Source organism: Cucurbita moschata, unplaced genomic scaffold (genome assembly GCF_002738365.1).
Source record: "Cucurbita moschata cultivar Rifu unplaced genomic scaffold, Cmos_1.0 Cmo_Scf00019, whole genome shotgun sequence".
Lineage (NCBI taxonomy): Eukaryota > Viridiplantae > Streptophyta > Magnoliopsida > Cucurbitales > Cucurbitaceae > Cucurbita > Cucurbita moschata.
In genome coordinates this window covers 482,689-496,166 of record NW_019268535.1, presented here as the reverse complement: position 1 = coordinate 496,166, position 13,478 = coordinate 482,689, and the positions used below count along the sequence as shown (strand labels likewise).

The 13,478-nt window shown below is 36.3% G+C and overlaps 2 protein-coding genes and 1 long non-coding RNA gene across 8 annotated transcripts; 1 reads left to right on the top strand and 2 right to left on the bottom strand.

Moving 5' to 3' along the window:
* Positions 1–711: 711 nt before the first annotated feature.
* Positions 712–5,623, bottom strand: LOC111456754 (E3 ubiquitin-protein ligase RING1-like). Of its 6 annotated transcripts, none has more exons than XR_002712817.1 (3): positions 4,271–5,623; positions 1,034–1,123; positions 712–896 (listed from the first exon to the last, which is right to left on the bottom strand). XR_002712817.1 is itself a non-coding variant. In XM_023098741.1 (2 exons), the coding sequence occupies exon 1, from the start codon at positions 5,411–5,413 to the stop codon at positions 4,280–4,282; it is 1,134 nt and encodes a 377-aa protein (XP_022954509.1). In that variant the 5' UTR covers positions 5,414–5,623; the 3' UTR covers positions 829–1,158; positions 4,271–4,279. The 6 variants fall into 6 exon arrangements, 4 of the variants coding, with proteins under 4 accessions (XP_022954509.1, XP_022954506.1, XP_022954507.1 ...); XR_002712818.1 differs by lacking the exons at positions 712–896; positions 1,034–1,123 and adding exons at positions 1,162–1,458; positions 1,603–1,780; XM_023098741.1 differs by having other exon boundaries at positions 829–1,158.
* A 1,113-nt stretch (positions 5,624–6,736) lies between these two features.
* Positions 6,737–8,797, bottom strand: LOC111456896 (pentatricopeptide repeat-containing protein At2g13600-like). Its single transcript, XM_023098955.1, has one exon. The coding sequence runs from the start codon at positions 8,723–8,725 to the stop codon at positions 6,956–6,958; it is 1,770 nt and encodes a 589-aa protein (XP_022954723.1). The 5' UTR covers positions 8,726–8,797; the 3' UTR covers positions 6,737–6,955.
* Positions 8,798–9,870: 1,073 nt separating this feature from the next.
* Positions 9,871–12,863, top strand: LOC111456903. The gene is made up of 3 exons (XR_002712841.1): positions 9,871–9,999; positions 10,233–10,579; positions 12,482–12,863. It is a non-coding gene; the product is annotated as an uncharacterized LOC111456903 (long non-coding RNA).
* The last annotated feature ends 615 nt before the right edge of the window (positions 12,864–13,478 follow it).

Here is a 13,478-nt window from a genome sequence, read left to right as displayed (position 1 = left end):
AAGATTCGAACATAGAGCTTATATAAATCTAAATAAAAGTATAATTTACTTAGTTTTATTTTAATCTCATGAAAATAACAAAATTAGACTTAATATTACAAAAATAACCTTAGTTTATAAAAGTAGCCTTATGCACTTCAACTAACGCTTTAAAACGACTCTATTTCTTGAATCAGGACAGGGAAATTATTAGCTTACTATAGTCCATTGCCAATAATTTCCTTTTCTTATGTGACCCTATAATAATAATAATCATCATCATCATGTGCTATCATATGGGCCCTAGTCTAATAAATAACCGAAAGTATTCGTTTAATTTCCTAAAAATTCCACACAAAACAAAAGGCTAATTTGACAAGGATCTCGAAAGAAAAAATCTCAAAAAGCATATCGTGAACCTTAGGGCCCAAATATAGTAGTCTAAGAGTCTAATTCTAGTCCTCTAAACCTAGAAGACCAAGCGCAAATATATCTGATGAGAAAAACCCGAAACTAGTTAATATGCTACTACCACCAAAGAGTAAGAACCCACATTAGTTGAAGAGGGGAACGAAGTATTCCTCGTACTTCTCCCTAGCGGACACATTTTCAAAAATTTGAGGAAAACCTCAGAAGGAAAAGTTCAAAGAGGACAATATCAGCTGTTACATAGACCATTGAATGTAGGGTGAAACTGTAAATTTTGGTTTTTCTCTCCTACATGCATCGGTATAAAAGCATCGGCTATAGTGTACTAGTTTCCGAATGCGAATGAGACAGTCAGTGCTCGGACTCACGGTAGATAATGCAAGGTGTTTAAGATGTGCAAGTTCAGTGATGAATGAGATGTGGCCTAAACAATTTTGTCGTTGATAACAAAGAGAAATCGACCATATATTGTGTTGGCTGAGATGTCACTGTTACGGGACAAGGGGCAATAATCAAAACTATGCACAACAAAGAAGTGTGTGTGGCTAATATCAAATGTGACAAAACCAGAGTGTACTGAACTCAATATAGCTGAAATTTTCTGAACCAAAATACTTTTTCTTACCGATAGTTTCCCGTCCAGCAAGCCCCGATTCTGAAAACCACATTGATTCCCCAGCTCGATGGACGTCGAGGGTCTAACCGAGCAATTTATCTATGCAGTAACATTGCCAGGGAGGAGTAAGAGATCTGTTGATTGATAAACCATTGAATAGCATTCATTTTTTATTGGGACTAAACCAAGAGTAAGTGCAGCAAATTCACATGGGAAGCATACAGCATTTCAATTCAGAGACGCAAAAGATTTACAGACCTTTGCAAACAAAATAATGCACATAATTTCCTTAATCTACAAAGAATTCTGAGCTCGAACCCTTTACCTATGGATTATTGTAGGCGAATTTCATAAATGGACAAACTCTAATAATTAACATATAAGGATGTTTTCTATATTCATTAATGGTTTCCAGATTCAAATCACTTGCAGACCTGCCAAAGAATAAAAGGGAGACATTTAATTGTACAGAACTTAAGAAATCGCTGCATCAGATAAACAATTTACATTTTTCATTGAAATCTAGAATCTCTCAATCTAAATAAGTGTAATGTCAAGACCAAAAACTACCATTTAACCTTCTAATATTTGGCAGTTATGAGTTGTGTAAAAAGTGCTCATGCAAAAATTTCTCAAGGAGGTTATCAACTTGTCGACTGAAACCGAAACCAAGGGCTTCTGAACCATTGAGGTTCCTCATGCCAGCGATATCAAAATCATACCAAGGAATAGAGAAGCTGGGGTAGGGGGACCATTCTGTTCAGAAAATCAGATTAAACACGTTCATTCACTGACAAACAGTTCAAAGATTAAAGAACATGCTCCAACCAAAATTTCAGTACAGTAATATATATCAGAGAAGTGAAGCAATCATGTTTCAAATTATATGAAAGAACAAGAGAAGCATTATTATCAGTACTACAGATAAGACTGCCCGATAACAGCTATGAATGTGCGTAAATATAACAAGTTACGTACTAAAACTGTGAAATCCTAAAAAAGTTCAAAAGTTCACAGCACAAAGAGGTGCTTTTGTACCCATGGTGGTTCGACTTGTTGGACACACACCTATACGCCTTTAGAGATCTTACGGAGAAACGGAGATACTGGATTTTTTTTATAAAGAAAATATATGAGTAAGAGTTATTGAGTATCTGAACTCCAGCCTAAATGAGTTCAGAAGAAACATGGTTGGTTGCTATTTTCCATAGTTATTTCACATACAGAAAACCTAAGCATACAAGTTTAATGAAGTTTTCAGGCGGAGAAAAATGCAAGCTGGAGTAAAATGAGTTCCAAATTGCTAAAACATAATAAATTATTTGCCAAAAGCATTAGGATAATGAGAGAAATTCAAAATAAGTTTATTGCAAAATAGACAATAAGTAATTTCCAATGTCATCATTTGGGAGAGGATTGAGATACAAATACCCATAGATCGATATCTAATAAAGCTCCAAATTCACTCAAAGTCCTGCACATATTTTTATCGGATTTTGTTCTTCAAATCTTATCACATACAATATTACCAGGGCTTGGACATGATGATTTGTGGATGACTCATTTTGTAGTACCATTCAATGTCCTAAAGACAGAAAATCAGTTAAGATCTTTAAGCTCTATACAGATGACAAAGGACAAAAAGAAAGCATCACAACCAGTGATTTGGGAGAAGAAAGGCTCCTTAAAAAGCAACAAGAACAAAGCACGATTTCAAGGGAGGGAAATAATTTGGTACGACCAAGTAGGAATACCGTGATTGCACAGACAATGTCAATCCATCCCAAGTAAATGTTCAGAGAGTTCAGGGTAGAAGTCGGGACTAACACTTGGTTACAAAAGAATCCAGGAACTTTTCCAAGTACATAATGACAATTTATGATGGTGTGGTTAACTGAACAGATGCCACGCAGTGTGAAACAGAAGGTAAGAACTAGTTGAGACCAAAAAGAAAAGGTAACCAAAAGATGTTACGTGAGCATTTATTAGAAGTTTTGCATTACCCATATTAAAAACTTTCAATAGTAACAGAACAAAAGTAAGCATTAAATCAGATGCTGGTCTGATAATAACCGACAATGAACTCAGTTATTGTGAAACCAGGATCTAGAAAATGGAACATGCATGATTTTGATGATTCACTGTTAACCAAGTATGGGAAATGGGAAAATAACATGGAGAAATATAATGAAAAAACTTCTTTAAAATTTCATTTCAAATTCTAATAATTAATAAATAAGATATAGATAGCAATCTAGAAGCACTATCAAGTCAGCAGATGAATGGTTCATGATTAGCATAAATCACAAACTTCTTATTCAGAAAAGCAGGCTGTGTAACTCAATGATGTTCCCATTAAGCATATATCTTAAAGAGTGAAACATTATCATGACGGCAACCACACTACATTTCAATTACCAGTTCTTGTCATAATTAAGTTCGGATACCACCATGCAAGTATAATACTTATACCAAGTATGTTTCACTTGAGGATCAATTAACATCCAAGTCCTGAGAACCCTTTATAAGGCTACTTATACCTTGAATTTTATTTGAAGGAGAAGATCAAGTCCTGTGAGCCCTTTGTAAGGCTTGTTTTACTTCGAATTTTATTTGTAGAAAAGGATCCTAGCAAAGTGACATGCACTTACAAGTACGAACCTAAGATGGAATCCATGGCCTCAAAATTTTTGACACTGTATGGACCGCAATAGTTCAAATCAATTAAAACAAAAACCAACAAGAATAATATCCTTCTCATTATGTCACTATGTTCAAATGAAGTGACACACACGTTTGTGCCTTTTAGTATTTATGAACACAAAAAGTAATAATTTGGACCCAAAAAAGAAAGAAAAAAGAAACCTGATGGAAATTCTAAAAATAAGAAGTAAGATTGGTTTCGGTATGAGAATCGTTCAGATAAAATTGCAGTCAAGTAGAATTGCTTCCTTTCATGTATAGACAATCAGATATATAAAAGAGTTGGCTAAAGGAGTGTTTCAGAACAGAAAACATAATATGAAGGTTATGAAATGGAATAACTGGTGATTTGTATAGAAGCCTAAGCGCCATGGCATCTATCTCACTAAAGATATGAACAACGGTAACTGTTTATATATTTGCCCCCTTCATCCAAAGAACAGAAATTCAATTACAAATATTATTTTTGTAAAGTTCAAACGTTTGTACAAACAAGATATGATAAAATTTCAAAAGGGAAGGACATAATTTGAGATGCAATACCAGTAATCCTCAATCAAGATCTTCCTCCATAGGCTCTGAAGAGTTCTGGCTTCCCCGATTTCTGGAGCTAGGATCGTCGCTATTTCCGCTGTTGTTCCCACCTCCGCTATCGCTAGTTTCAGCAGCTGGACCAAAACCTCTGAATGGCCAAGGAAAAGCAATCCTTCTCACCCTCCGATCAGCCATTTGTTGCGTCTGTGAATTCTCGCCAGAATTAGGATCGCTTCCACCAAAATTTTCCCCACCGGTTGAAGAATCGCCGAAGAGTTGACTTTCGCTTTGACTTCGATTAGGAGATGAAGTCCCGCGAGTCCTTTGCTCGTAATCAGGATCATCTGTGGGCAATTCATATCGACACACTGGACAAGAATTATGCAATTCCAGCCAAGGAACGATACAATCTTCATGATATATGTGTTTACAAGGCATCTGTTTCGCCTCTTCGTTGAGCTCAAATGTGTCCTTACACACAGCACACTGTGAAGAATCCGAGGCCAGCAATTCCTCCGTAATTTTGATATTTGGAAGTGCCTCAATCGCCGACTTCGAGGCAGGAGGGGTTCCATAACGGTTCGGATCGTTTTCAGCAAGCTGTTGAATCAGCTGCTCAAGGCCGGGGCCGAAGAAGTAGTCGCCAAGATTGAAATTGGAAGAGGGATGAAACGCCTCTCCCGAGGCGTTTTGGATTACCAATTGAACATTAGCGCTTTGAAGATAGTTCTGGAGGAAGAGCAAGGGATTAAAACCGTCAGGGTCCTGCAAGGACGACGATCGAAAAGAACCACCTCCCAACAGCGCCGAGAGATCATTCATCATAGAACCGCCAGCACCAATGCCACCGGAAGACGATGACGTGGAGAATATGATCGGGAAACCGCCATTTCCACCACCCCCGGTACTGAACGGAGGAAATGCCTCGGATGTGAAGGAAACGAAAGGATTGGGAACAGGGCTAGGGTTAGGGTTTGGAGTTTCCATTTCTTCAACGAAGCTATCGTTGCAGTTGGGGCACAAAAGATCGGAGGAGGATGAGTGAGCAATTGTTACCGTACGATTGCACGTATAGCAGAAATAGAGCTGATGGCCCTGCGAGGCGGCGCCACCGCCAGCTCCGTCGCCAGAGTTACCACCGGACGAAGACATTCCGATAAAAACTGAAATCTGAAGATTTGTAGATTCTTTTTCCTCAGGTTGTGACGCTAGAACAAGGAGGAGAGATGGAGAAAGGTATTATGAAATTGGAGCGCGAGTGATGCGGAGAAGGAAGCGAGGAAGACCAGAGGAAGAGATTAGCAGATTCTATTCTCTTTTTTTACAATTTCGTTCTCTTCTCGCCGATGAAAAATCAGCTTGGTTTTTCTGTAAATTTTAATTTATTATTAATTAATTATATAATATATATCCATTTATTTTTACTTTAAACTTCTAATTTTAGTTATTTGTTTATTTATTTATTATTATTATTTTATTTTTGCTAAATCACACCCTAATTTTAACCCAAAAAATATATATAAATTCACTAATTTCAATAAATAAAATTTTATACTAACTTCTTTTTTTTTTTTTACTTTACCAAGCCTAATAAAATATTTTTAATTTTGCAACAAACACAAGTAAATAATAATAATAATTCATTAAAAATACTTTTTGCAACACACACAAGTAAAAAAAGATTAATAAATTTATTTCTCTTTTTTTAAATTAGTCTAATTTTTAAATTTTTTGTATTCATTTATTAAGATATTTAAAAAAACACTTATTTTTTTATATCTTTTTATACACTTTTAATTTTTTTTATATATATTTAAATGCATTTATTTTTTATTTTTTATTTTTTTATCTAATTATGTGACACGTATGAGTTGATATTTTCATAGTTATTTATTAGACATTGATATCTCTTTTAATAAATTTCACCCTAATAATAACAAATAAACTTTGTAAACTTTGTATTAAAGCAAAGTTTTTTTTGTTCTTTTACTTTTTTTTTTTTGAGTTCAAAGTTAGAATGAAATGTCAGAGATTAGACTAGGTACCGTTGAAAGAACCTAATTTTCGAATATCATAATTAATTTTATGTTTATCTCATAAACTACAAAAAGATTCGTCACAAAATTATATTTTAATGAAATAAAAACAAGAACTCTGAACTCTAAGATGGATTATGTGAGATTCCACGAACATACTAGGGCCCGAAGGGAGTGGATTGTGAAATCCCACATCAGTTGGAGAGGAAAACGAAACATTTTTTTATAAGAGTGTAGAAACCTCTCCCTAATAGATGCATTTTAAAACCGTGAGGCTAACAGCGACTCGTAATGGGCCAAAGCAGACAATATCTGCTAGTAGTGGTTTTGACTATTGCAAATTATCTACAAGCTCCCTAATAACAGATATCAACCAACTTCTACTTCTCAAATAACAGATTCATACACGAATCAAGCTCTAAGTAGAGAGCTTTTAAGAATTGAAGACGGTCGATGATAATAAAAACGCCAAATAATTATAATAATAGTAAAAATAATAATAATCCACAATTTTAGACCACCATGATTCAAATAACCTCTCCCAAAAGCTATCATAGGAAAACAAGTCACCCACCAACATGAATTTCCTTGAAGAATCTTTCAACAACTTATTTCAGTGAAAAATCTTTAAAAGGAGAAGAACTAACCATTCTCATGTTTACATCCAACTGAATCCAGGTACTTTCTTTACATCTCTAGTTTCCATTAGCTCTCTCAAACTTCCCACACCGTCCCAGTTGCTCCGACCAGCAAACATGTTCGATAACAAAACATAAGTCGATGGATCGTTTTGATCCAAATTCAACGCGTGCTCGGCTGCTCGTTTTCCCGTCTCTACGTCGCCATGAACTAAGCATGCACCAAGCAATGTTTGCCAGACCAAAGAACCCGGTTTAAACGGCATTCGTCCGATCAAATCCTCGGCTTCTTTTATACACCCAGCTCGGCCTAGGAGATTCACCATACATACATAGTGATCTTCAGAGGGTGAAATCCCATGGTCAGCACTCATGGAAGAGAAGTATTTCCATGCTTCATCAATGAAACCTCCTTGGCTACAAGCATAGAGGACACAAATAAAAGTGATGTGATTAGGCTCAGCCCCTTCTTTTCTCATTTCATCAAAGATTTGAAGGGCTTCTTTTGCTTGGCCATTGTGTGCAAATCCCATAATCATGGTAGTCCATGAGACAACAGATTGTTCATCCATTGAACGAAAGACAACATTTGCACTGCTCATACATCCACATTTTGCATACATATCAAGTAGAGCATTATCAACACAAACATCAATATCAGCTCCAAGTTTAATTCTCAATCCATGGAATTTCTTCCCTTCTTCTATGGATGCTAAATTAGCAGAAGCATTCAAGGCAGTTGCAAGGGTGAACTTATTTAGCCTCACGCCGACGTTTTTCATATCGTAAATGACCTCGAGTGCCTTCATTGGTTCACCACAATGGAGGCACCCTGCAGCCATCTGAGTCCAAGAACACACATCACTTGAAGGCATTTCATCAAAAGCTTTAAAACCATCTAACAATTTCTGATTCTTAATGTACATATCACACAAGGAATTCCCTACACAAATATCATTCCCATATCCACTTTTCACAAGCTGTCCGTGAACTTGCAAACCCAGTTTAAACTCAGAGAGAGCAGCCAACCCAGTTAAGATACTAGCAAATGTAAAATTATCAGGCTTAATGTTCTCGAGATTCATCCGGCGCCAAAACTTAGGCAGTTCTAAATATGATAATTGCAAATAACCAGCCATCATAGCATTCCATGATACAATATCCTTGGATGAAGAACTCCCAAAAACTTCTAAAGCTTCCAGCAATTTCTCATGCCTAATTAAAGCAGTTAAGAACGCATTCATGAGGAAAATATTCGATCCATATCCTAAGCGAAGAACTAATGCGTAAATTTGGTACGAACATATCAGCCTCTGAGTTAAAGAACAAGCATGAAGAGCACTTACAAGGGTGAATTCGTTGGGAATTATCGTGCCATCACAATGCATGCGGCTAAACAGAGAGAGGGCTTCATTGGGTCGGCCGTGTTGGACGAACCCAGCAATGACTGCAGACCAGGACACAACATTTCTCTCAGGCATTTCGTCGAACAGTTGCAGACCACATGAGAGACTTCCACATTTGACATAGAAATTAAGTACATGGTTGTGGAAGAAAAGAGAATATGGAAGAAATCCTTTGAGGAACTTCGCATGAATTGCCGATCCATGGCGGGAATCGGAGGTTTGAACACACCGATGCAAGAGATTGACATAGAAATCTTCTAGCTTCACGTACGAGATCTCTGATTTTGAAATGAAAGACTTGTGAGAAATTCTCAAAGCAATTGAATGTCGTGTTTTTGTTGATTTCGAAACAAAAATTAATGGGCGAACTATGTGGAGAGGCATTTAATTTATCTGATCATTTGAAATCTGGAACAAACTCTATTCGGAGGTATATTCAAAGCCAATCCTAGCCCCGACCGCACCCAAGTTCGGTTAAATAATTTTTATAATTTAAGCTAAATATAAGTTTTAATTCCCAATAATTGCTTGTTTATATAATATCTCTTTCAAAAATCTTTCTCTTTCTCTTGTTCTCTAAAACCTTCTCTTAAAATCGAGGTCAGAGGCTCGAGTCGCTGGGCCGTAAGCGATGCAAGAATGAATTGGCTTAGCTCACTTATCGTTGGAAAGTGAGTGTCACACAATCCCAAGTCCGCTGCCATCAAGAATGCGATTGTGACAAATGGTATCATTATGTCATACATAGTGAAAAATACTAATTATTTATAAGTTATTTTATAAATAAATTTTTATCATTTGAACATATTAAACCTACCAAGCGGTCCAATGTCCGAGCCAATTGATCTATAATGTCAAATCTCACATGGCTGTAGTATTATGCATACTGATGCATGTATTTTGGCTCATATATCGTGTAAATCTAATTCAAATTTTAAGATAACATTCTCAGCCAGTTTAAATATTTTTTATAGTCGATAATTTATCTTAGCTTAATCGGAGATTCTCTTTTTTCGAGACGGTAGATCTAGGCCAAAGGGGCTTTTCTCAACCTCGGCTCGTAGGTCTAGATCTTTTTTATAGTCGATAACCCGTCTTAGCTTAATCTCAAAAGACTGAGGGAGGAAATTCTTTTCTTTCGAGGATATGGATTTAGGCCATAAGCACCCTTAACCTCAATAAATAAATAATTAACCAAAGTTATTCTATTTATTTGCTTCTCATAAATTATTTTTAAATTAAAAAATAAAATAAAATAAAAAACTTCTAAATTTTTGAACATGGTAATAATGATTTCATCATGTTTTTTTTTTTTTTTTTTTTTAATTTCATAACGCTCAAAAAACATTTTTGAAATGCAACTCATTTTTTTAACCTTTTTTAAAGTAAAAAATTATTGAAATAAAGTATTAATTGTGGATAATTTAAGTTTTAAACGTATTTTTAAATTTTAAAAAATTCAAAAATATATTTTTTTTAGATAAAATAGAATATATATATATTTTTTTTTAATTAATTTAGCAGAAAAAAAAATTATTCGTCGTGAATCTCGAACTCAGAGGAAAAGCACAAAAGTCGCGTACGGAACTCCGTTAAACTGAAGTCGCGCTGCCAAAGTCGAGGGTCTCCGAGCATCCAGCAGGCATCGAGTCACCACGGTCAGTACTTTGCGTTTATGAACGATTTTCAAAATTTCTATCAATTATAAACCTGCAAATCCTTTTTTCACAAAAATTTGGCGGTATCTCATCCAATCTTTGCTCGTTCGTGGATGATAATCTTCTGCTATTCGAGTCAAAACTGAGAAAATGATATTATAGATTCCGCAGTTTTACTATCGATTTTTTCGTTTCTCTGAACCTCTGTCCACTCATGGATGCAAATATTGCAGACATTTAATCGAACACTATGGCTTCACGAGGGGCAAACGTGGTGCTCTCAAGGGCGAACAGGATGAAGACGAAGTTGCAATCAGCATTATCAGCGAGTGTTTTGGAAATCGAGGACGTTTCGCACCAGCACGCTGGGCATGCGGGAGTTAAGGGAAGCGATGGGGAGACTCATTTCAATGTAAAGATTGTGTCACCAAATTTCGAAGGGCAGAGCCTTGTGAAGCGCCATAGAATGGTGTATGATGCGTTGGCTGATGAGCTTCAGTCTGGATTGCATGCAATTTCAATCGTGGCAAAGACTCCCCAAGAAACTGGAGCAAAATGATGTTCAGATTCGTCTTACAGTGTGAGTTTTCAAACGAACTCTTACTTCAAATTTTAAGGATTTTGGTATTTGTGCTGGCTCTTATATGATGATTTCTTGATAAGAAATGGAAGTGAAAGGTGCTCGGGGATTTAAATGGCTAATAAATTTTGTTTGAGCTGGTTTACTTTTAGAATTTGAGGGTTGATGTAGGAATCACGGATATCCACAATGGTATGATATTGTCCACTTTGAGCATAAGCTCTCATAGTTGCTTTGGACTTCCCAACCGGTCTCATACCAATAGAGATAGTATTCCTTGATTATAAATCCATGATCATTCCCTAAATTAGTCGATGCATCCCACAGTTGAAAGCTCTTAAATGCCATGGAACAATCTTCTGCTGTTTATCACAATTCACTAGACATTCTGGTGTAGAAGAATGGAGAAACATGAATGTCTTTTAATTCAATAGCTGCTACCTCGAACTCCTTCCATTTCAGTCCCTACAAATGCAAAAGCAAATTATGTTCTTATTGTTTTCCATCATTTTGAGTCCACCAAATGGAGGATGGATGGGAATTTGAACCTTTTGACTTCTAGGAAAGGAATGAATACTTTAGCCGTTGAGCTTCATTCATGTTAGCTCAAATGTTGGTCGTTTAACTACATTAGGTCTTAACTCCCTACCATTACCCTATTTTGTTGTAATCGCTTATCACTAGCAAATATTGTTTGTTTTGGTTCATTACGTATCGTTGTCAGCCTCACGGTTTTAACCGCGTCTACTAGGGAGAAGTTTCCACACCATTGTAAGGAGTGTTTCGTTTCCCTCTCCAACCAATGTGGGATTTCACAATCCACAACGTCCTCACTTGGCACACTTGCCCGGTTTCTAACTCTGATAACCACTATAACAATTTCTAATCCACAACAGTATAAAGAGGGTTTGATTATCGATTTTGTCCCCGTTTCTTACACCCTACTTTAAACTTAGTGTTTATGCATTAAAAAATTTCATTATAACAAGGTTCTTTGTTCAAAGGGTAATAAGCATATCTGTCATTTGTTGGTAGTAATGCAAATTCAAGGCGACTGATTATTTATTACTGCACTCTACTCCTAGATAGAGTCATTATTCCAAGATAGGACTAGTCTTAACCTCCTTCTTACTCAAACTCAATCGAGATCCATAATGTTCAACCAATCTGATTTTTCATATTCTATGTCATTGAAACAAACGTCTATTGTGACTCCTCACGAATGTTGCAATAACATCTACTAAGGATCGAAAAGAAAGTTTCTCGTGAGGGTCCCTGTTGAGATCCCACATTGGTTGAGATTCCACATTGGTTGGAGAAGATAATGAAGCATCCCTTATAAGGTTGTGGAAACCTCTCCCTAACAAACGCGTTTTAAAATTGTGAGGCTGACGGTGATACGTAACTAGTCAAAGTGGACAATATTTATTAGTGGTGGGCTTGGGTGGTTACAGTCACATTTTAATGTGCATGGTAGTCCGATGTGCATGGTAATCTCTAAAGAGCCAAATTCCATGGTTAGCACTCATAGAGTAGAATACTTTCATGCATTATGACTGAAACACCTTGATTACACCTTGATTACAGGCACGGTGTATACTAATGGGAGGTAGATCATTGTGCCCTCCCACATCAGTGGTAGAGAGGAACGAAGTATTCTTTACGAGGGTGTGAAAACCTCTCCCTTACCTATGCATTTTAAAAGCCTTGTGGGAAACCCAAAAAAAAAAGTCCAAAGAGGACAATATCTGTTAACAGTGGACTTAGACGGTTGCATTTTATATATCCTTGTATTTTCTTTTATCTCTATCGATGAATTCTCATTTCTATCAATATCGGCCGAAACGTTCATTTGCTCAAGAGCTTATGTCTCAAACCATATATTTTCTTCTCTTCTTGCAGGGAGGCCAAATTGGCACAAGCGGATCTGTTTCGATTTCGGTTATCTTTCAACCTTGTCTTCTTAAAATTGTTAGGATATGAAGTTGATCACATATGCAAAGAGTTGGAATACTTTCACCATGTGAGTCAGTTGCAGGTATTATTTCATCAACACCCTTTGAGACTATCCACCAATTTACCAATCCCTGGAATAAGTAAGTTACAGAAAAGAGTCGGTACTGGTCTATATTTTATATCAATATTTATATGAATGTCTGCAGAGTAATTAATTAGATTTAGTATTTGATATAATGATAATAATTAGATCCTGAGATGCTCATGTGAACAAATTATTATTATTTGTTTAACAAGTATGTATGAGATAGTGGATTTGAAGCTTATACTTCAAGAGTAGATATTTTAATCGAATTGTTGTAGGAGATATTTTATTTTAATCGCTAAGACTAAGTTTTGGAATTGATTTCAACCGTTCGCTTAGTTATAAGATGAATAACTTTCGAGCTTGTACACATGTTTTTAGAGCTACTCGGTTAGCTACGGCACTTGGTGCATTACTCCAAGGGTGCTCCAAAGTTTCTCCATCGAATTGTAGTACAGAATCATCTCCAAAAATCTCGGTTAGAGTATGCACATGCCAAACGTGAATACCACTGGAAGTCACTAGCAGAACACTTGGTAAAGAGACACAATCTTGAGTGAAATGAATACCGTGACTTCGGTCTTTTTCAACAAAATCATCACGTAGTAAATCAACAAAGCCTAAAGTGATGTCTCTTTTCCCGTCAAGTTTACCTACTACGGTCCCAGCATGAATATGATCTCCACCAGACAAATGTAATAGATCTAAATTGGAATTTATAGTAGTCACTTTGAGATTCCACGACGACCCACTCTAGAATTAAATTGATTTGAAAAAGAACCAATATCGGGGTGAGTTTGAGAAACACAAGCTTCTACGTTTATGTGCCAAAAGTTTGTCAAAATGCCTGAAATTGCA